Source organism: Pteropus alecto, unplaced genomic scaffold (assembly GCF_000325575.1).
Source record: "Pteropus alecto unplaced genomic scaffold, ASM32557v1 scaffold194, whole genome shotgun sequence".
NCBI classification, from domain to species: Eukaryota; Metazoa; Chordata; class Mammalia; order Chiroptera; family Pteropodidae; genus Pteropus; species Pteropus alecto.
The window spans coordinates 1717380-1719810 of record NW_006436281.1 but is presented as its reverse complement, the minus strand read 5'-3'; the positions used below and the strand labels follow the sequence as shown (position 1 = coordinate 1719810).

At 50.0% G+C, this 2431-nt stretch overlaps 1 protein-coding gene across 1 annotated transcript in view; it reads left to right on the top strand.

The window, feature by feature from the left end:
* The window catches only part of LOC102890648 (RNA-binding protein Nova-1), a 22782-nt gene that overhangs the window by 19943 nt on the left and 408 nt on the right, over positions 1-2431 (top strand). The window contains exon 4 of the mRNA XM_006911875.2: positions 1757-2161. Coding sequence (XP_006911937.1) covers positions 1757-2161 — 405 coding nt within the window. The remainder of the gene's footprint in view (positions 1-1756; positions 2162-2431) is intronic.

Genomic DNA, 2431 nt, shown 5'->3' with positions numbered 1-2431 from the left:
GAGACTCTCATGTAAGGTTCAGAAGAAAACAAAGTACAATCTTCTCTTGATTTACTGAGAGTTGCATTCCTGGAAATTTCAGTAGATCTTAAAACCGTGCAAAAAAAATATTTGGTACTTATATGTATCATGTACAAAAAAAATAAATACTTGGTACTTACATGTATCATGGGGTCAGTTCTGGGCTCACAGATTTATAAACAGGCTTTTCCCCAACATGGATGCCCAGAGGGACATTCAAAAGTCATAGAGAATCTGGGATTATTCTTTTTTGTGAGGAACTGACTGACATTATGGGATGCAAACATCGTGGCCCTGCCCGCTGAATCCCACATCTATCCCCAATCATTGTGACAAATTTCCTGAATACCCCCAGGGTCTGGCTTGGGGGTGGAGAGGACACGCAGAGGTCAGAGCTTCAGGGGCTAGAATCCACCGGTCTGGGGGGTTGTGGGAAGGACTGAGAAGAAGGAATTTTTTTTTTTTTTTTTTTTAGGCGAGGCAACCCTTGGTCGACCTCACAGATTGCAAGGACCTTGTCAGCTTTCAATCCTTTATTTATTTATTTTTATTTTTTACGCCTACAGTACCTGGTCTTCCTCAGTGGTCTCCCATCCAAATACGAACCAAGCCCGACCCTACTAACAAGCCGACGGGATTGGGCTTGTTCAGGGTGGCATGGCTGTAGACAGAAGAAGGAATTTATGTGTAGAAATACTCTCGGAGGTGCGAAAAGAGACATTTAATTCTGAAACATCCCCACTGGGATTAAGATTGATCGGTTTTGTGGCGGCCAAGGATAGGCTGCTCTGCCACTGAGAAGCGGGGACCGCCGTATTTCAGTGACCGATTTTCTGCAAGGTTCTGGTATCTTCATTTCACAGATAAGGCAACGGTATTAGTTCGCTAGGGCCGTACCACAGACTGGGTGGTTCAAACAACAGAAATCCATTTTCTTACAATTCCGGAGGCCAGAAGTCCAAGATCAAGGTGTCTGGCCAGGTTGGTTTCTTCTGAGGCCTGTCTTCTTGGCTTGTAGACAGACGTCTTCCTGTGTCTTCATGTGGTCTTTCCTCTGCGTGTGTGTGTGTCCCGACCTCCTCTTCTTACAAGGACATCAGTCCTATTGCATTGGGGTTTCCCCTAGGGAACTCACTTAACCTTAATTGCCTCTCTACAGAGCCTATCTCCACATGCAGCCATATTCTGGCGGGGTCAGGACTTCAACATAAGAATTGGGGGGGAGGGAGCAACAATTCGGCCCTCAACAAGAAAAAGGTTAAGCGAGGTGACCATGTCCTAGGGTGAGAAGCATAATGGGGCAGGGGTCCAGGAGGCTGGATTTCAGCTCCTTCCCTATCTGGGTAGCCTTGGGGCAAGTCCCTGAGTGAGACCAGTGATGGCTTTCCTGGGGCTGGGAGTCAGAGGACTTAATGATGTGGGAAGGACACGGCACCAGAGCAAACTTGGAGCGGGATCCTGGAGGGCCCCCCGCTGGTACAGCCTTTAAGGTGCTGAATGAAAAGGACGTCCCAGAGGACCCCGGGGCATGGGACAGGGTGGCTGAGAGGCTACAGAGGGGACTTGGAGTACTAGTTCTTTTTTATACCAACCGCTATGGAAGTGTTTCAGTATTTTTAACAGCCTGTAGGACCCCACTGGTGCATGCCGAAGGGACGGGCTGGAACTGATTTGGGACACTCGATAGCAGGGACAGGGGCTGACGCTAAAGACCCCGCTCTCACTCCCCACGCAGGCCAAGCTGATCGTCCCCAACAGCACGGCGGGCCTGATCATCGGCAAGGGGGGCGCAACAGTGAAGGCCGTGATGGAACAGTCAGGTGCCTGGGTGCAGCTGTCCCAGAAGCCAGAGGGCATCAACCTGCAGGAGCGAGTGGTGACCGTCAGCGGCGAACCCGAGCAGGTACACAAGGCCGTGAGCGCCATCGTGCAGAAGGTACAGGAAGACCCCCAGAGCAGCAGCTGCCTCAACATCAGCTACGCCAACGTGGCTGGCCCCGTGGCCAACTCCAACCCCACCGGTTCGCCGTATGCCAGCCCTGCCGACGTGCTGCCTGTCCTCCACCAGATGGCTCCCTCGCACATGCTCACACAGACCTTGGGGGCTGTGGTCTTGGTCTCCCATGTCACTATTTCCACAGTACAGGCATACCATTAAGCTTCGCTTTATCGCGCTTCACAAATGTCGCATTTTTTACAAATTGAAAGCAAGACCCTCCAGCAGCAAAAAGATTACAACTCACTGTATTGTGGTGGTCTGGAACCAAACCTGAAATATAGCTGAGGTATGCCTGTATGCCAGATCTTTTCATGCTTCTAGCTCTGTATTCATTTTCATGCTTCTAGTTCGATGAGTTATCGCATGCTGTGTAACAAATTATTTCAAAACTTGGTGGCTTAAACACTAAAT